This window comes from Phacochoerus africanus, chromosome 11, assembly GCF_016906955.1.
Source record: "Phacochoerus africanus isolate WHEZ1 chromosome 11, ROS_Pafr_v1, whole genome shotgun sequence".
NCBI classification, from domain to species: Eukaryota; Metazoa; Chordata; class Mammalia; order Artiodactyla; family Suidae; genus Phacochoerus; species Phacochoerus africanus.
In genome coordinates this window covers 56,352,378-56,372,887 of record NC_062554.1, presented here as the reverse complement: position 1 = coordinate 56,372,887, position 20,510 = coordinate 56,352,378, and the positions used below count along the sequence as shown (strand labels likewise).

The following is a 20,510-nucleotide window of genomic DNA, read 5'->3' as shown; positions in this document are numbered from 1 at the left end:
AATGTTTACATTTCAAACGTGGCCTGCATTTATTTCTATTTGTCAGTGCTGTGTTAGTGTTCAGCTAACATCATGCTAGGAAGACACAACCGAAATGACTTCTTCTCATTCAATCTGTAGATTCCATTCAAATGCAGTTTCCTTTCGTCCTTTACGAAGGCTAGCAAGAGTTTCTGGCAGTTACAAGAATGGGGTACTGGGATGGCTCTTTGAGAAATCCTCAAGTTGCCAGTTAGGTTAAAAGCCACAAAGCTTTTCCTAAAGAGGCCAGGCTAGTTCAAGAGACAAGTGGTTGCAAGTAAAATAACAAACAGGAATTCGACAGGAAAAAGGACCTTGAGACTTTTCTTCTTAAAAAGGATTTGGTGCAGGTTATGTAAGTGGGTTAAGTAGTGCCAAGAACCAAAGTTCTTATTTTATCCAACTGCTGGGGGAGGGGGGGCGGGGGAGGCGGAGAGTGACAACAGGCCCCTGGCCCCCAACTCCTTAGATTCTCAATACAAAAAGACCCTTGACTGAGAGACATTAAACAGACAAAACAAAAAATACCAAAAAACCTCTCCCAGGCTTCTGACAACCGTAGAAGAAATCCAAAGGTCTTCCAAAGACAAAAAAAAAAAAAAAAAAAAAAAAGGCCAGATCAGAATATTTATGATGTGGGGCTCACATCACACAGAGATTGCTGATTCAATTGTTTCTGTTTAAGTCCGTACACTTGTGTAAGTGAAAGAGTCACTAGTTCTCACCTACATGAAGGCATGGGCTGGGCTGATATGGGAGACATCATATAAACAGAATAATCCTAATAAAAAGGAAAGAGTCCCAAACTCTGTCACATAGGAGATCCCCAAACTATTGTCCAACTGGATCCTAAATGGCAATTAAAAGTTAAGCCACAAAATAAGGCACGAGGATGGTACCTGTATCTCCTATCAATTGGGAGTCTATTCCTGATCAAACAGGAAAATAAAAAGAAAAAAGAACAGATACAAATGTTGCTATAAATATCTTGATCATGAAAGTTCCTCTGGACTGTTTCCTTTGTAGGATAGAGTGGCTGGGGCTTCTTAAAATATTTACATCTAGTGAAGTGCAGAGAGAAGATGACATCTCTTTTCCCTGAGAGTATCCCTGGGACAAGCCTGAATATCTTTTGTTGCTCTAAGAACCTGATTATTTCCTTCAAGTGTACATGCCCAGGTGATTCTCACTGCCAATTCATTATACATGAATGCCTCAATCATGTCCAGGAGGGAGCCACGCATTTTTCCAAAGATATTATGTTCAGTGATCTCTTCCTCCAATTTCCGATAACTTTTCCAGAAAACTCTGCAATGTTTCCATACCAGCGCTTATAGCCTTTCCCTGAACGCTGACTTTCTTAAGAATCCATCTAATCATTTTTTTTTTTCCTGGAGCAATTAAACCATCCTTTCCTTGCACTAAAAGCTCCATCCTTATGATTTACAGACATTGCCCAACCAAGCTTAATCAATTACTGTGTATAGTAACATGCCATTTTAATTTAAATTCAGACACCCCATAAAAGCAAATCAATAAAAGGCAGATGAGAGCATGGCAACCATCAGCGATCCAAACTATTATATTTTGAATGAAAAAAAAAAATGACAACCACTTTGCTAAATTGATTTTATGCATTCTAAACAGTTAAAAAGTCCCAGGAGTTCCTGTCATGTCTCAATAGTAACAAACCTGACTAGTATCCATGAGGATGCGGGTTTAATCCCTGGCCTCGCTCAGTGGGTTAAGGAGCCAGTGTTGCGGGTCACAGACATGTCTCGGATCTGGCATTGCTGTGGTGTAGGCTGGCAGCTGCAGGTCTGATCAGTTCCTAGCCTGGAAACTCCCATATGCTGTGCATGTGGCCCTAAAAAGGGGGGAAAAAAGTCCTAAATAGTCTTTATTCTTTATTTCAATATATTACAACCCACAATCACATATATATATATATATATATATATATATATATACACCTATGTGTACACACACATACATGTATGTATCTACGTGTGTACATACACACAAATTGAACAATTCTTAGAATTCACTCAATGAGGAGTTCCCATCGAGGCTCAGCAGAAATGAATATGACTAGTATCTGTGAGGATGCAGGTTCCATCCCTGGCCTCGTTCAGTGGGTTAAGGATCTGGCATTGCCCTGAACTGTGGCGTAGGTCGCAGATTTGGCTCAGACCTGGCATTGCTGTAGCTGTGGCATAGGCCAGTGGCTCAGCTCTGACTGACCCCTAGCTTGGGAATCTCCATATGCTGCAGGTATGGCCCTAAATAGACAAAAAAAATCACTCAATGAGTCCTCTTGTGGTATAGCGGGTTAAAGATCTGAAGCTGTCACTGCAGCAGCTTGGGTTGCTGCTATGGCACAGGTTTGATCCTTGTCCTGGGAACTTTTGCATGCCATGGGCATGGCCAAAAAAAAAAAAGTCACTCAATGAGAATTGATATGGCTTTAGCACACCAACAATCAAACCAGTTTGTAAAAAACCAACTCTACTAAAAGTAAAGTGTCCTTAGTAGTAGTTAGATCAGCCTCTAAGTAAGGTCAGCCCAGCGCTACAGGAAGAAAACTATCTCTGCTAACATACATGGTGCCCTTTGCAAAAAAAAGGTCTCCTAGGTATATGAGCACTGAGGTAATTTTCAACAAATATGAGACCATGTGCAGCATACACACTGTCTAGAAAATTCCCTCCTTGGAGTTCCTGTTGTGGCGCAGTGGTTAACAAATCCGACTAGGAACCATGAGGTTGTGGGTTCAATCCCTGCCCTTGCTCAGTGGGTTAACGATCCGGTGTTGCCATGAGCTGTGGTGTAGGTTGCAGACTCGGCTTGGATCCCGTGTTGCTGTGGCTCTGGTGTAGGCTGGTGGCTACAGCTCCTATTAGACCCCTAGCCTGGGAACCTCCATATGCCGCGGCAGTGGCCCAAGAAATGGCAAAAAAGACAAAAAAAAAAAAATTCCCTCGTTTTTCTTCTAAATAGTCCAAAGTCATCAGAATTAGTTTATTGTGAAGCCTTCAAAAACGGGGAGGCCAAGCAGCTATTTAGGTATAGTACTATCTGTTAACTCAGTACCCATGGCAAATTTGGGCAATTCAAACTGACCCATTAGAATGATTCTCCTTTACCTTCCTTAGGACTAGCTATTAACTAGATGGAAGAATTTTTTTTTTTTTTTTTTAAACAGACATACTGGTGACATATGGAAGTTCCTAGGGCCAGGGGTTGCATCTGAGCCACAGCTGCAACCTATGCCACAGCTGTGGCAATGCTGGATCCTTTAACCCACCATGCTGGCCTGGGGATTGAACCCGCTTCTCCAAAGTGACCCCAGATGCTGTAGTCAGACTCTTAACCCAGTGTGCCACAGTGGGAACTCCTCAATGGAAGAATTTTTGCAACTCATTGCTAATGTCTGATGCCAGGATGAAAATAAGTGTTCCTATTAGGTTAAAGTGAATTCTTTGGTTCTACCAAAACAAAACAAACAAAAAACTGTTTCCAAACCTTTCCAAACATATGTGACACTAATAGTAACACACACAACATCACAAAAGCCACGCTTTAGTCTAAGTGATATTTAACATGATAACATTTTACTTGACTAATAGGGAACTCTACCTATGCCAATAAAAAATTATATAATTGGGAGTTCCCATTGTGGCTCAGTGGGTTAAGAATCCAACTAGTATCCAGGAGGATGCGGGTTCAATCTCTGGCCTTGCTCAGTGGGTTAAGGATCTGGTGTGGCCATGAGCTGTGGTGTAAGTCACAGATAGGCTCAGATTAGTGTGGCTATGGCTGTGGTGTAGGCCAGCAGCTGCAGTTCTGATTTGACCCCTAGCCTGGGAAACTCCATATGCTGTGGGTGAGGCCCTAAAAACCAAAAAAAAAAAAAAAAGGATTAAAAAATAAGATGTAATTGATGTCCTAGATTTGTATGGGACATGCTATCTCTATGATGACTTGTCTCTTTGCTTTCTTTCAAACATTTTCTCCCATACTCCAAAATGTTCCAAATAATGTGATATCCAAAAGAAACTTCACAAATTACCAAGTAAAAAGGCTGCTCCAAAAATGGTACAGTTGTAACATCATCTTCTTAAAGTTTACTGAAGCGAACATCATTACCTCAAAGCAACTGAGTTTATGTTCTATTTTATTTTCCATAGACTTTCAGAGACAGAGATACTGCTCGCCTGATATGAGACCACCATAGGGATATCTTATGCCACTCAGCCAGTAAGGACTGGCCTTGGAACCACAATCAGCCTTACTCCCACCATCCTGTGATAAGTTTGCTCCTTCACTCACTCCTACACACACACACACACAACCACACGTAATGGCTCAGCTTGGCTGGGAACTTATCAGCTTTGGGTCCATGCTTTGCATTTAATCTTTTAAATGCAAACATTTTAATCTGATTTTAATCTGCTTTTAATCTGTCCTATTTCCATTGTTTAAAAACAACACTAACCAACATTCAATCTCAATGACTTGTATCAATTCACAAGATTAATCTTTCAAAATAACAGCCCAGCAAGTTATTTTATTAACATAGATCCCAAGGAAGCAAATCTAGCCTCAAATAATCCTTCTTCTTAAAGAGGTTGCTATAAGAGGGAGAAGACGACGACTTGCTGTAAAGAAAACCATACAAAAACGAAAATCAAAAAACCATTCATATAGCATTAAGCAGACATCCTCTTCAAAAAGGGCAGAATTCAACCAGCCAATCAGTGAAGAGCCTGCTACAAAATGTGGTTTGCAGTTTACTTGAAAATAAGTAGTAAACAGTTATTGCAAGAAGTAATTTCAAGCCAACGCTCCCCTCTTTTCAACAAAGGTTGAAAAACACTGTGCCTATAGATGTCAGAGGTGCCAGAAGCAGATGGGGGTATGAAACAAAAACGACAACCCACTCGCACTCGGCCTCCCTTGAGGAGACTGCAGAGTCTCTGACCATCAAGGGGGCCTGCACTGACAGTTTCCACTTGCTTCAAACACTGGAGAGGGGAGTTCCCGTCGTGGCGCAGCGGAAACAAATCCGACTAGGAACCATGAGGCTATGGGTTCGATCCCTGGTCTTGCTCAGTGGGTTAAGTATGTGGCATTGCTATGAGCTGTGGTGTAGGTCACAGACGAGGCTCGGATCCTCCTATGCCTCTGGCATAGGCTAGTGGCTACAGCTCTGATCTGACCCCTATCCTGGGAATCTCCATATGCTGTGGATATGGCCCTAAAAAAACGAAAAAACAAACAAGCAAAAAAACACACTGGAGAGGAATTTTTACATAGAAGTCCATGTCATTTGGAAATGGTGATGTTTAATTTGAATTTAAAACACAATGAAGCCAAGCAACGAAATCCTACTGTATAGCACAGGGAACTATATCTAATAACTTGTGATGAGACATGATGGAGAATAATGTGAAAAAGAGAATGTATATAAACGTATAACTGGGTATACTTGCTGTATAAATTCTGTCAATTTCTTGCTGTACAGCAGAAATTGACAGAACATTGTAAATCCACGATAATAAAAAAATTTTTTAATACATAAATAAAATACAATGAAGCCCAACTCAGTGAGTGTCAGGGTAGATCCCTTTCTGTCTTCAGGCTACCGATGTTTTACTAGGAGGCATCACAAGTTAGGCAGGATGGGGGTTAATGTATAAAGTGTACAATTCATCAAACACCTAACACTCAGAAGTCATAGTATAAGGTAAAATTAAACATACTGTCAGTTATAATAAATTTGATTATAATAATTTACTTTATAGACCTATGATTATAATAATTTAAAGACCTATGGCATTTGAAGATTGGAAGACTTAAAATGATAATACTACTCAAAGCAATCTACTAATTCAACACAATCCCCATTAAAATCCCAACAGCATCCTTTGCCGGGGGGGGGGGGGGGGGGGGGATCCTAAAATTCAAATGGAATTGACCCATCTCGAAAAGACTTCCACTTCCTGATTTCAAAACTTACTATAAAGCTACCATAACCCTAGCAGTGTGGTACTTGCATAAAACAACACTGCACAGAACAGAGAGCTCAGAAATAAACTCTTGCATATATAGTCAGATTTTTTTCTTTTTAAGGCTACACCTGTGGCATATGGACATAATGGAAGTTTCCAGGCTAGGGGTCAAATCGGAGCTGCAGCTGCTGGCCTATGTCACAGCCATAGCAATGCCAGATCCGAGCTACATTAAAATCTACGCCACAGTTCACGACAATGCCAGATCCTTAACTCTCCAGATCGAATCCACATCCTCATGGATACTAGTTGGGATCACTACCACTGAGCCACAACAGGAACTCCGTCAGATGATTTTTTACAAGGATATTTATTTATTTATTTATTTATTTAGGCCGCCTGCAACCTGTGGAAATTCCCAGGCCAGGGATCAAACCGAAACCACAGCAATGAAAACTCAGAATCCTTAATCACTAGGCTACCAGGGAACTCCAAGAGTAAGATCTTTAAAATGATGAAAGAAGCCCTATTCCCAATTTTTTAATATATATTTTTGGATCTTTTTTCCTTTTTAGGGCCGTACCTGTGGCATATGGAAGCTCCCAGGCTAGGGGTTGAATCAGAGCTGTAGCCGCTGGCCTACACCACAGCCACAGCAACGTGGGATCTGAGCTGAATCTGTGACCTACATAACAGCTCATGGCAAGGCCAGATCCTTAACCCACTCACTGAGCAAGGCCAGGGATCTAATCTGCGTCCTCATGGATACTAGTTGGGTTCGTTAACCGCTGAGCCATAACAGGAACTCCATCAGGTGATTTTTTTTACAAGGATATTTATTTATACGCATTCGACCTGTGGAAGTTCCCGGGCCAGGGATCAAGCTCAAACCACAGCAATGGAAACTCAGAATCCTTAACCTCTAGGCTACCAGGGAACTCTAAGAGTAAGATCTTTAAAATGACAAAAGAAATTCTATTGCCCATTAATGTATCTTGCAAGAAAGACGCAGAAACAGATATTTGGTGAAAGAATATTTCACCAGTCAACCTTAAGAAATTCTAAAGTGTTTGGAAAACAAATAATTACCCCAAAAGTTGGTGAGCAATATAAGAGGCATGAAGAGTAACAAAGAGAAGATGTAAATCTAAATCAGAGGCTCTCAGTCTCACTGGAAATTTGAACCGCTGAAGGAGTTTCTAAGAAATGCTAATGCTCGACACCCTCCCTCAAGAGCTTGATGTAATTTGTCTGAATTGGAGTGTAGACAATCTGTGTTTTGTAAAAGTTCTCCCAGAAGATACCAGTGTGCCTCCAGAGTTGATAACCACTGATCTAAATTCATTTGACTATATAAAACATGGCTTTGGAGTTCCCATCGTGGTGCAGCAGAAATGAATCCAACTAGCAACCATGAGGTTCCGGGTTCCATCCCTGGCCTCCCTCAGTGTGTTGAGGATCTGGTATTGCCATGAGCTGTGGTGTAGGTTGCAGACACAGCTTGGATCTGGTGTTGCTGTGGTTGTGGTATAGGCCAGCAGCTGTAGCTCCAATTAGACCCCTAGCCTGGGAACCTCCATATGCCACAGGTGTGGCCCTAAAAAAAACACACATGGCTTGTATGAGGTCTTCTGGGGTTTAAATGAAATTAACATACGCAACAACAATGGCAAAAATGTGGAGAGGGGGTTAAATATTCCATGTTTATTGGGCAGAAGAGGGTAAAGATACCAATTAATATAAAACACTGATGAGTGAAAGATACTGAAAATGTCTAAAGGAACCACTAAAGGGAAAACAAAAGATTATATAAATATGTTCCACAGTAATAAGAGAGAAGTAAAATAATAACCACTTCCAAAGGAGTAAATAAGCAACCTAATATCCACTGATACGTGAATGGATAAAAATATGGTGTACACACACACGGGAATATTATTCAGCCATAAAAAAGGATATCTTACCATTTGCAACATGGATAGACCTTGAGGGCATTATGTTAAGTGAAATAAGTCAGACAGAGAAAGACAAATACTGTATAATCTCACTTCTATGTGGAATCTGAAAACACTGATTCATATCACTCATCGTTAGAGGTGGGTTGTAGGGTAGAGGGTGGGCAAAATGTGTGATGGCAGTCAAAAGGTACAAACTTCAAGTTAGAATTTAAGTCCTAGGGATGTAATGTATAGCATAGTGACTACAATTAATGATATTGTATTGTATATGTGAAAGTTGCTAAGAGAGTAAATCTTAAAAGTTATCACCTGCACAAACGTGTAACTGTATGTGGTGATGGATGTTGGCTAGAATTACAGTGGTGATCACTGCACATTATCTACAAACATCAAATCATTATGTTGTGCACCTGAAACTAACATAATGTTGTATGCCAATTATACCTCAACTTAAAAAAAGCAACACCGAACTGGTAGAATAAGCAAAAAGCACTAAATAAAAAGGTAGATGAAAACCCAAGTTACCTTAGCAAACACATTAAATGTAAATGGAGTAAATATTCCAATTAAAAGACAAACACTGCCTACTAAATTAACAAAAGAAAAAACAGCCATAAACACAACTAAAACACAAAGATGTACTGATTAAACTATTGACTAAAAACAGAAATTTTACTAGACAAAACAAGGGAAACTACAGCTATGGGGGGTTCAATTCTTCAGTAGAGACAGCAATTTTAAATCTGTATGCATCTAATGACAGCCTCAAAATGAGCAAAGCAAAAATCATCAGTGGGACAAGGAGGAAAAACTTTTCCAAATTCTAGTAGGAGACTTTTAACATACCTTTCTCAGTAAGAGAAAAAAGAAGACTTAAAATCATTAGGGATAAAGATCTAAACAACATGAAAACAGCATGATGAGGATACATATAAAACACTGGAAGTGACAACTACAGGATAATATTCTCTCCATGCAAGCAATGAAAATTTTTTTACCATAAACTGGGTCATAAAGCAAGTCTCAACAAATTAAAAAAAAAAAAATCTGAAATAATAGAGACTAATCCTTTCACCACAATACAGTTTAACTTAGAAATCAACAGCAAAAACGAAAACAAAACAAACAATAAAACTCAGATAATCTCCCAAATTTTGGAGCAATATACTTCCAAATTACCCATGGGTTAAAAAATAAAATCATAATGGAAAATCCATTTTTTTTACTTGAATGATAATGAAAATATGTATCAAAACTTCTATGTTGTGTTAAAGGGTACAAATTTCCAAATAGTAGATAAGTTATGGAGATCTAGTGGCTCAGCATAATGATTAGTCAATTATACTGTATTATAAACTCCAAAGTTGCTAAAAGATTAGATCTTAATTGCTCAGCCAAAAAGAAAGGAGTTATGTTTGATAGAGATATCAGTAGCAATGCTACAGTAGCAAATACATCACAACATATAAATGTATCAAATCAACCTACTGTACACCTTAAACTTATACAATGTTATACTCAACTATATCTCATTTTTTAAAAATAATTAAATAGAAAGCTAAAAAAAAAAAAAAAACACTTGTGAAATGCAGCTAAAGCCCAGTTCAGAGGAAAATTTATAGCTTTAAATAAACACATTAGAAAAGGAAAAAATTGAATTAAGCAGTCATCTCAACCAACTAGAAAAAGAACAAATAAAACCTATGAAAAGTACAAAGAAATAAAAATGAACACAAAGTAATAAAATGGAAAATAAACATACAATTGAGAGGACAGACAAAACCCAAAATCAATTATTTAAAAACATTTGGCTGATTTAAAAAAACACAAAACAAAGTCAGGAATGAAAAAAAGAGACATCATTGCAGTTTCTACTGACAGTACACATTATGAACAACTTCAATCATTCAAATAATATCAATTTAAAAAGTCAAATGAAATAACCAGAAAAACCTAACCAAACTCACACAAGAAGATATCAATAATCCTACAACTAGTAAATAAACTGAATCCATAATAAGAAACTTTACCACCAGAAAACTCCAGATAGATTAATTGGTAAGTTTTATACAAATATTAAATAAACAGATGCCAATCTTAATGCCAGGGAATTAAAAAAAAGAGAGGTGATGTTCTGTCTCTCAACTCCTTTTGAGGCCAGCAATTTTAAAGCCAAAATCTGATAAGTATGTTAGAAGAATTACAGGTCAAACAGACTTTTGAGCATTAAGGCAAAAATTCTGAAGAAAAAATTTTAGCAAATCTAATCCAAAAAATAAGTAAATTGTTTTATTTCAGGAATGCAAAGTTGCTTACAAATTTAGAGTCAATTAATATATTTCACAGTATCAAAATTAAAGAGAAAAAAAATCACATGATTATCTAATAGTTGGAAAAAGAAATGTTTGGAAAAAATTCAACATTCATTCATGACAGGAATCTTTGAATAAAAAAGTTCTTCCCTTTTTTTTGGCCAAGCCCACGGTAGGTGGAAGTTCCTGGGCGAGGGATCAAACCCATGCCACAACAGGGACCCCAACCACTGCAGTGACAACACAGGATCCTTAACCTGCTCTGCCACAAGAGAGCTTCCAAAGAGCTCTTCCTTAATCTGATAAAAGGTATGGTATCCACAAAAAAAAAAAAACAAGCAACTGGTATCATATGAATGATGAAATACAGTTCTCTACTGAGATTAGGAGTCAAATAAAGATACTAGCTATTACCACTTCTCGTGAACATTTCACTAGAGTCCTAGACAGTGCAATAAAGCAAGAAAAATAAAGAAGAGCTACAAGGATCAGAAAGAAAGAAAACTGTCACAATTCACAGAATATACTCTAAAATTTTCAAAATTATAAATCATTAGAATTAGTAAACAAGTTTGGCAAGATTGGAGAATACATAACCAACTTGAAAACATCAACTGCCATTTTTACAACCACAACAAAATGACAACCACAGTTTTAAGATGCCATTTATAAGATTAAAGACAATCAAATATCTACAAATAAATCTAACATAAGATGTATGAGCTCTCCATGCAAAAAGCTATAAACTGAGGGTAATTACAGAGGACCTAAATAAAGGTATATGTCATGTTTTTGGATTGGAAGACTCAGTATTAGAAAAATGTCCATTTTCTCTACTGAACTACATACTCAGTGCAATCTGAATCTAAATTCCAACAAGTTGTTTTTGGTTAAATGAGGGAAATAGGTATCTTAAAGAAAAAGGTTAAAGAATAGTCAAGACACTATTGAAGACAACCAAAGTAGAAGGGCTTGCTCTGGTAGTTATAAAGGCTTATTATATAAAGCACAGTCGGTAAGACAGTGTGGACTTGGTACAGGGATCAATGGATTAGGGGAGCCCAGAAATAGACTCACCCAGACAGAGGTATTAATTCACAACAAACGTGGCATGGGAGAACAGAAGGGAAAGGAGATCTTGACAATAAATGGTACAAGCTGGATAACCATACGGAAAAGATAAAAATAAAAAGACCAACACCTCACTTCTAAACAACAATTGATTCAAGGTAGACTGTAGCTCCAAATGTGACCAGCAAAACAAAAGGCTCCTTAGACAACATAGGAGAATAACTATGTCCTCAGGGTGAGGAATACTTCTCACATGGGACACAAAAAGTATCTACCACAATTAAAAACAAAACAAACAAAACAAAAAAAAACCTGATAAATTAGACATTAAAATTAGCTTCTTGGAGTTCCCTGATGGCTCAATGGATCCAGGATCTGGGTTGTCACTCCTATGGTTCAGGTCACTCCTGTGGCACAGGTACAATCCCTGGCCCAGAAACTTCCCCATGCCACGGACATGGCCAAAAATAAAATTAAGAACTTTTAAAGATATCAATATCTTTACTGACTAAGAACTTCTAAAGATATAAGAAGAGAGTGAAAAGGCAAGTGGCAGAGAGGACAGTATTATTTCAAGAATCTCAAACTGGAAACATTCCAAATGTCCATCAACAGCAGAACAAATTGTGGCTTCTTCAGACACTGAATACTATACAGTCAGGGAAACAAGTGCGCCTCAGCTATGCACTGATACAAAAGACCCTAAGAACACGTTCAGTGAGAATGAGAGGGCCAGATACTTAAGAATACATACTGAAGAATTCCATTTATATAAAGCTAGAAAACAGGAAAAAAACAAAACAAAACTAAACTAAACTGCAGAGTTTAAGGATGAATGGTTGGATGGTGAAACTATAAAGGAGAAAAGCCAAGATATAATCACTATAAAAGTCAGGGTAATGGTTACTGGGGGGAGAGGAATGATCTATTTCTTGACCTTGGCAGTGGTTACACAAGTATCTGTTCTATGAAACTACACGGAACTATAAATGTTTTTCCTTTGTGTATTTAAATTTTAAAAAGCTCAAAAATACTTCAAGGGTTTAGGATGTGGGTGGGGAGGGCTGCAATGGTGCCTTGTAAGCTTGGCACCTTCATGAGCACCAGCTATTCTTACTTTCAGTTCAAATTTCTTAGCATTTTTACCTTTTAAAATCACCCTAATGTAACCAATTAGCACTCTGCACTGGTAAGTAAATTTTTATTACAACTCTAAGAGCCTGGGCAAGTTTCTCTGGAATCCAAAGAGATGAAAGAGGTCTCTCTCAGCATGAAAACATGAATGGGAATGCTGATTTCCCAATTCAAGTTATTTCCGGAAAGGAAGGTTAAATGACATGGGGGAAAGTTCAAGGGAGACCTTTCTATTACAATGTTTTATTTCTCTGTAATGTTTTCGTTCCTAACAACAACAAAAAAGACAAAGCAAATATGAGAAGTGTTAAAATTTAACAAAACTGTGTGGTGGATATGAGTATCTTCTATGTATTTACTGTAGTACATTGGTAATATTCACAAATACGGTAATAAAAGATCCTACACTTTTTACTGGGTCATTTACTGGCTTACACTCTTACTGACTCATTTCTCCAGGTAAAAACTCTGCTTCAGCCTAGGCAAGTGATCTATTTAGCCTTCCAGAGCCAACATGGGAAAATCTGAAACTGCTTATGTTCTTCACGAATAACTTGAAAACCCATGTTTTCTTCTTCTCTAGGCTAAATACCTCCCTTATAAATCTTCATACACAGCTCCATTTCCAGCCATTCTGCTCTGGATGGCAATATCTCTCAAAAGGAAATGCCAAGATCCTAATAAACTGTGTGAGAGGTTCCTTCAATGTCTCAGTTTCACCAGCAAACTTTGAACTCGCAGATAATTTATGTAAGAACAAATTAGCCCTTTTTCTTTTCAGCCAGCCCAGCTATATAACCTCCCAAATGGAGAATGCCCTTGTAGCAGATACTGGGTTGTTATCCACCCAGCGTTCATAGTCCTCTTTTTTCTTTTTCTTTCTTTCTTTTTTTGGCTTTTTAGGGCCACACCCAAGACGTATGGAGGTTCCCAGGCTAGGGGTCTAATCAGAGCTGCCACAGCCACACTAATGCAGGATCTGAGCCATATCTGCAACTTACACCACAGCTCACGGCAATGCTGGATCCTTAACCCCCTGAGCAAGGCCAGGGACTGAACCTGCATCCTCATGGATGCCAGTCAGATTCGTTAACCACCGAGCCACGACAGGAACTCCATAGCTCTCTTTTCTCACAGAACCCAAGCCTACCACAGCACTACCATGTTCCTGCCCATGTCTGGTTTGGCTGGAAGCACCTGATATAATTCTGTCCAGTAAGACTTGAGGGGTCTTGTGCTGATGGGCTTTGAGAAAGCCCCACATCCCCCTGGATGTTATCTTATCAGAGCATGTGCTCTGAAACTGCAACCACCACTCTACCACCAGAAGAGGAGTCAGGCATAGGAAAGCAAAGTAGAAAAGGCTGTGCTAAGTTGCTCAATTAACCCTCGCCACTGGTGCCCCATTCCGAATGATGATTGACTTTTTTCTGGCCTGCAATCTTTTTTTTTTTTTTTTTTTTTTGCTTTTTAGGGCTGCACCCACAGCACATGGAGGTTCTCAAGCTAGGGGTCCAATCGAAGCTACAGGTGCCAGCCTATGCTATAGCCACATCAGATCCAAGCCACATCTGTGACCTACACCAACAGCTCATAGCAATGCCAGATCCTTAACCCACTGAGTGAGGCCAAGGATCGAACCTGCAACCTCACAGTTCCTAGTCGAATTCATTTCCGCTGTGCCACGGTGGGAACTCTCGGAGCACAATCTTATTCCAGTCATATTGGTGACTATGCCAGCCTCCTCCTACTAGTCTGTCTATCAACTAGGCCAATGGTTGTAAACCTGGTGCCAGTAATCTTTCCTCTTTCAAGTAATCTGAAAGCTGATTATGATGAGACACCCCACAGATGGTCACCATTTCTTCTCTAAAAGTTCCTATGTCAGAACAAAGGTAAAAATAAGCTTGCTACTTAAAAAAAAAAAAAAAAAAGCTTGTGTATTATATAAAAACACATTAGATGCTTCTCAAAATCCATGGAAAATGTAAAAAGGCAATGTCTCCTGTAATTACAGCCTTCAAAGATAATCACTGTTAGCAGTTTGGCATATATTGATTCACAATCTAGTACGTCTATGAACTTCATTTCTTTTAAAGAAAATATTCCAATCAGGCTTCTTGGTAGTGGAGAAAACAGATAGGAGTAAAATGAAATCTGCAACCAAAAGAGAGACATTATGAAACACCCTGATGTAGATGAAAGAGTGACAGACTCAGGGGAGGACAGACAGATGATTCTTACACTGGCCCTGTGGCAGACCATCAACCCTAGGTCTCTCCTCACTCTCTTTTTGGGTGCAGGTAACAATCCCTACACTTCACCAGGCTTGGGAGGCTTATATAAGATAATGTATGAAAATGAGTTCTGTTGGCTTTTTTGTTTGCTGGAGCTTGTTTTTCTCTACCTGCACCTAAGAATCACCTGGGGAGCCTGTGATGCTGCGAATCCCAGATGCCCTCAATGAGAAGCTCTGCGGGGTGGGGCATGGTGATCACAGGCAGGTGCATTTTGCAAAGGAAAGGGCACTACACGTATCTGCTTTTATTACTGCACTGTTTAGCATCACTAGTGGGATGAATAATGAATGGAAAGTCGTATTTTAAAAATACAGTTACAATTAAAAAGATTTCATTTAAAAAGTCTCCATGATACTTATGTAAGACAATTTCTCTCAGTGAGAAGTAGTTAATAGCTGTACTTGATACAAAGGACTGGAGCTCACTCCTATTTGAATGCGCCTCCATGGTTCACTTTCCATCTTAGGCCATAAATCAAGGTACACTATACTAAATTTAATTAAGAGCCAAGGTAATCTAGTTTATCTCGCTAAAAAAACAACTCATGAAAATTGGATTATGGTCGATTTCAAATTCTCCAATGGCCTCCCTCCACTAGACTCTACAATTACTGCACAAAAATTTTTCTCTACGTTTTAATCACACAGAAAACTATTTTCTTTCAGTAATCCATTTTAGGATAATTAAAAATAATAACTGTTAAGTAACAGCTTCAATATGCAGTATGTGTCACTTTAATAAGATGTATGTACCTGATAGCTCTAGAAGCATATACACCACTAAAATGTTTACAGTGAGGTTTCCCTGGATAACATGATTTTCAGATTATTTTTCACTTATTGTTTACATGCATGTTTATTTTTTTACAGTAAATATGCGCCACTATCTAATTTTTCTTCTGTTATTTTAAAAAGAAAACATGGTGACTGGGTCACCTTGCTGTACAGTAGAAAACTGACAGCTATAATGGGGGAAAAATCATTTAAAAAAAAGAAAATGTGAAATCCTGAGAATTCAATAAAGAGTAAGTAATAATTAAAGAATCTTGAAAGGTTTTTAAGATTTGATTTTCCCAGAGTCAGAAAGATACCAGTAAAGTTAAAAATATGATTTTTATATTTGGGGAAAAATTAACCCTTCAGGTACTATTGCCAAGTATTCTAAAGCTCTTTAACTTAGAAAAGAAAAAAACATATCTTCAAATGCTATAAAGGTCATCATTGGTTCACCTGACAAAATGGAATACAGACAGTAGCCCTGACCAAAGTACTGCATCAAAGTCAAATTTCCTTAAGCTAATCACTGTACTGAGGTAATACAGGACAATATCCTTGGTTCTTAGGAAACACTGAGGTTTTCAGGGGCAGAGGGGCATGATGTATGCACCTTACTCTCAAAACAGTTCAGCAAAAAAATATATAACAAAATGAATGAAGCAAATGCTGAATAGGGGGAATGTTAAATTGATGAATCTAGGTAAAGGGTATAAGAGTTGTTTGCACAACTTTTGCAATTTTTGTAAGCTTGAAATTTTTTCTAGAGAAAAAATTTAATTGAAAAAAGTAACAGGAAAAATATTCAAACTGTTCTTAAGATCATACTGGACCAACTTCAAGCAAGGCTTTACTGGGGGGAAAAATAGCACCATATTCAAAAATTGTGCTAATAAAAACACCCAGGCAGCACCAACCTAAATTAAGAAATTAGCACTGTCCAGTAAAAATGTGAGTCATATGTTGTTTTTTCTAGTAGACACATTAAAATTAGAGCAGGTGAAATTAATTTTAATATATTTTACTTAGCCATGTAAAATATTATCATTTCAAAGTAGTCAATAAAAAATTATAAATGAGTTATTTCACAAATTTTTTCCATACTCAGTTTTCAAAAATGTAGTGTGTATTTTACATCCACAGTACATTTCAATTCAGATGCTAAATTTTCACAGGAAATCTTTGCTCCGAATTAGGATTTCATAAAATGTAGTTTAACAAGTAGATTCACAAACCACGTTGTTTCAAACATAGTTAACAGTTTTCCAGTCACTGAATTGAGTATTTGGTTTGAAATGTAAATTAAAATTAAATTAAATGGAAAAAATCATTCCTCAATCACAATAGCCACACTTCAAATGGCTAGGCTCTGAGACAGCCCAGCTTTAGATGAAACAAACACCTCCAAAGGAGGACCTTGATCGCTAAAATTTAGCACATCGCATTTATCAAACGATTTTTCACATAGTTATGATAAGATAAAGACTGATGGTCCTCTCAGAAGCACTGATTATCTTTCCTGGTCATAATCAGACTCTACCACTGAGAAATACCTCTACCACCACTGAGAAATAACAACACAAAGTTTCCTCTGTTGGCACACTTTGGGTTTCCTGGACATTGGCTAGCAAAGAGCCCACTTACTTTAAAATATGATAGAATGAAGTTCTGGCTCTCAGAAGCCTCAATGTCTACCATACAGAGTGCAGAATTTCCGCACAAATACTATCTGAGAAACCCAAATGGGAGCAAGGCCCACAAAAGAACTTGTCTCGGATTGAACAGAGGAAGTGACCCTGAGTACCGAGATTTTTTTTTTTTCCTTTTTAAACAGGTGTAAGAGATTAATTCAGTCAACACCAAGCAACACTTAAGATTTGCCAATCAATAATCCTGTGCCAAGCAATTTGATCAGGGATTTGGCTAGAATCCCTTGGGCTAATCTCAATAAGGACCAGCCCAAAGAGAATCCTGATTTAGGTCATTCTCATCTAAATCAAGGCAGCAGTCATTTGCCTGAAAGCAAAGAAGCCACATCAAATTATAGACATATGAGGGAAGTTCGCCTACTGGACAAAAGGAAAAACCACGTGAAAGGTAATTTAGCAAGTGTGGGCAAAAAAAACAGTTCCAAAGAAGAGAAGTTTCATAAAACAGCATGAAAAAACCATTTTAGAGAAATGTCTAATTCCTTCTTTCTGCCTAGCCAGACTTTTCAATTGAACAATGACATGGGTAATAACCAAATTTAATACACAACACCTATTCTGATACTGTTAATTTCTCTTTATCTGCGGGCACACAAGTGTTAATATTCTGTTTAAACCGGAGAGAAAGATGTCCTTTGAAACTGAAGAAGCCTTTATAGTGAATTCACTAGCACCTGAAGTTACTCATACCACCCCCACCCCACCCCCACCCCGGGAAGTGAGGCAAAAAAGAGTGAACAATCGTTTTTGACACCCTGACTTGAGAGTTAAATTCTATGTTCAGTACACAATCCTTTTACCTCCCCCTCCCATCCACTGATCTAGCTCACTTCCCTGCAACACTATATAGGGAATCAGATATAAATATAAGAATTGCGTGGAGAACACAAAAAATCCTAATCTAAAAGCATGCCTATATGAACCGTAATTCTACTTAAAACTGAACTTTTTTTCTCCCCTAAAGAATCAAAGCTTTGATGCATACAAACGTTTTAAGCCGTTCCATGGAGGTTTGTTCTTGATTAGATTTATTCTGATGGTGCAAATATTTAAACACGCTGCTGAAGAATATATTCTAACTTGGGGTTTTTATTAGTCAAAGTTTTTACTGTCAGTCAATGCCCATGTAATCAAATCCAGTCTCACTTCCCTGTGCAATTAGCCAAATACGCAGAAATCCACTGCAATTTTTAAAAGACTGAAGAGGGGAAATGAACTACACCAGAAACGCATTCCAGTCCGACAGTTAACGCACTATTTGGAGAAGGCAAGTAAAAATAAAGCCCCACGTCTCCCTCAGGAACAGAAAGGTTTCTATGAAGCGGCAATGTCCAGACCACGCCGCAGACCCACGCACCCCAGCGAGTCACCCTGGAACCCAGACACTTAAGCACCTTGCGACACAAAGATGTCTACGGGATTATCAGTTGCAGAAAAACTACTTACACTAAAAAAGTAAGATTAAACCAAAGACTTTTTACAACGTAAAACGACAACCGTCCCTACTCGCCGAAACCCACCACATAAGGGAGCAACACCAACAGCAAGGGGGGTGGGGGTCCCCTTGTTTATTAGATGCAGGCAAACAGCTATATTTAACAATTTCTCCCGAAGGCCCGATGCCAGGGCGGAGGATCTGGGGAGAGGGGCACACAGAAGCAGAGGGCACACCCGCTGCGGGGGACCGTAGCCTGCTTCGGTGCAGTCCGAGAGGCGCTCGCCCGGGCACCACCGCACTTCCCAGGCGCCCGCATCTCCGCCGCTCGGCCCACCTAGCCAACAAAGGCCGCATCCACCGCTTCCCGGTGGGAAACCCCAGGACCGCTCGGGGAGCGCACCGCCTGCTCTAGCCCGGGTTGGGGTCTGCGCGGCCGCAGCCGGAGCGAGCCCAGCCGCACTGGGTCCGGGGCTGCGGGCCACCGCGGGGCGCACGGCAGAGGCTCGCGTGATCCCGGGGGAGGGCGGGTGAGGGATCTGAGCCGCGCGGGGTCCCAAGAGGATGTGGCAGCGCTGCAGGAGGGATGGGGGCTGGGGAGGCCAAGGCGGCCCGCCGCCCCCCGCAACCTCGATGCCTTTCATTTGGCCTCTGCGGCGGCAGAGGCAGCCCGACCTCGAGGGCTAAGCACTGCGCCAAGCAGGGGCGGGCGCGGGAGGCGCGCCAGAACCGCCGCAGCGCCGGACCACCCCCACCTCCCCGCGCCCCTGGCTCGGACCCGCAGGCCGCACTCGCTTGGCGGGCGCAGGAGAAAGGGTTCAGGCGCTCGCCCGGTCCCCACCTCAATGTAGCCGGCCAGCGCCGCAGCGGGAGCCGACAGCCCGAGCAACAATAAGAGCAGGAATTTGCCCGTGGCAGCTGCGGCCGCGGTCCGGGTGGCCGCCATCCCTCGCCGGGTCCCACTAGCGCTCGGCTCTCAAAAATCGCACCCTCGACGTCCGAAGCTCTCCCTACCGCGACCCTGAAGCAACTGAAGCCAGTTCGCCGCCGCCCCGGGGGTTTTACACCAACCGGAACTGACTTCACAAGCCCACGCCCTCCATTTCCGAAGCCCAATGCTGGCCCGCAGAACCGCCCCAAGACCTCGCCCCTTGTTCAGCCCAGACCCAATCAGGGGACGGAAAAGCCCGCACCCCGCCGCCCCTGCCGCGCACCCCCACAAGGCCCCGCCCCTCGGCCGCTGACGCCCCGCCCCAGCCTAGACCCTACAGCCCCCGGAGCGCGGGGGTGTGCGCGGGTGGGTGGAAGGGAGGCCGCGGTTCGGTTCCAGTCGGGGGCGCGCCTCGGGCTCCAGCGTCGCGGCACAGTTATCCGTCCGCACTGCGCCCGTGTCTTCGCCTGCTGCCGCCTGATAAGGGAACGCCCCGCTCCCCCGCCCCTGCGGGGTATTTTCCAGATTCCTTTGGGTACCGCCCTCTTTTTGGTTCTGAAAATCTTTTATTAAAAACAGGATTTTAAAAACCAGGATGAATTGTTCCGAGGCCAGGCAAGGTTGCTGAAGGCCCTCCTCTTGGGCTGAGGAAGGGCTGCCATGAGGCAGCTTTCCTCCGCTTCGACCCTGCGCAGGGCGCGCCCCTTTCCAGCGCGAGGAGCCGACTTCGCCCTTTTGTCGCTCCTTGAAGGGCTCCGCCCCCGCAGTGTTTCCAGGCTTTTGACCTCTGTTCCTTAGGCCTCATCCTTACCCTTCCTTCCCAGGGGCGACTCGAACCTAGGATGGCGTCCT

At 40.7% G+C, this 20,510-nt stretch overlaps 1 protein-coding gene across 4 annotated transcripts in view; it reads right to left on the bottom strand.

Annotated features, from left to right (window-relative positions):
• The window catches only part of APLP2 (amyloid beta precursor like protein 2), a 73,265-nt gene extending 53,491 nt beyond the window's left edge, over positions 1–19,774 (bottom strand). For all 4 annotated transcript variants that reach the window (XM_047751757.1, XM_047751758.1, XM_047751759.1 and 1 more), the window contains exon 1: positions 19,569–19,774. In XM_047751757.1, coding sequence (XP_047607713.1) covers positions 19,569–19,673 — 105 coding nt within the window. In that variant the 5' untranslated portion in view covers positions 19,674–19,774. The remainder of the gene's footprint in view (positions 1–19,568) is intronic.
• Positions 19,775–20,510: the final 736 nt, after the last annotated feature.